Genomic DNA, 434 nt, shown 5'->3' with positions numbered 1-434 from the left:
CTATGTATCTATGCCTAAAAGGACGAAGTGAGCGCACCTGTAGAACTTCTCGCCTCCCCTCCAGCGGGCGTCGCCGGTGTCGCAGGAGAGGTGCGGCGCCAGGTCGGGCAGCACGCCCCTCGTGGCCTCGTCGCGCACGTGGTCCGCCAAGCCCCAGATGAACACCTGCATCGCCGTCTTGATCTCCTCGATCATGGCGTCGTTTCCCGTGTCGAAGTGCACGCCTGCGAGGGGGGGGGGGGGAGCACACGCTGGTCACGGCGCCTCAGCCACGCCCGGGTTTGCGTCCAAGGATATCGCAGGCTCATGGCTTGACCCAAGACCCTCGACGCAAGACCTCGGGTGCCTGCAGGCGAGGCGCCGGCCAGGGAAAAGTGCAGAGACAGGCCAGACTCACACGCAAGCGACGGAGGTCGCCGGCGCCTGGCTGCCTT

The 434-nt window shown here is 66.4% G+C and overlaps 1 protein-coding gene across 2 annotated transcripts in view; it reads right to left on the bottom strand.

Moving 5' to 3' along the window:
- LOC119591893 (glutamate receptor ionotropic, NMDA 2B-like) overlaps window positions 1-434 on the bottom strand; it is a 182,298-nt gene that overhangs the window by 64,546 nt on the left and 117,318 nt on the right. For both annotated transcript variants that reach the window (XM_037940640.1, XM_037940642.1), the window contains exon 8: window positions 38-224. In XM_037940640.1, coding sequence (XP_037796568.1) covers window positions 38-224 — 187 coding nt within the window. The remainder of the gene's footprint in view (window positions 1-37; window positions 225-434) is intronic.

The sequence above is a fragment of the Penaeus monodon genome, chromosome 29 (assembly GCF_015228065.2).
Source record: "Penaeus monodon isolate SGIC_2016 chromosome 29, NSTDA_Pmon_1, whole genome shotgun sequence".
In the NCBI taxonomy this organism is placed as follows: Eukaryota; Metazoa; Arthropoda; class Malacostraca; order Decapoda; family Penaeidae; genus Penaeus; species Penaeus monodon.
This window is presented reverse-complemented; position numbering and strand designations above follow the sequence as displayed.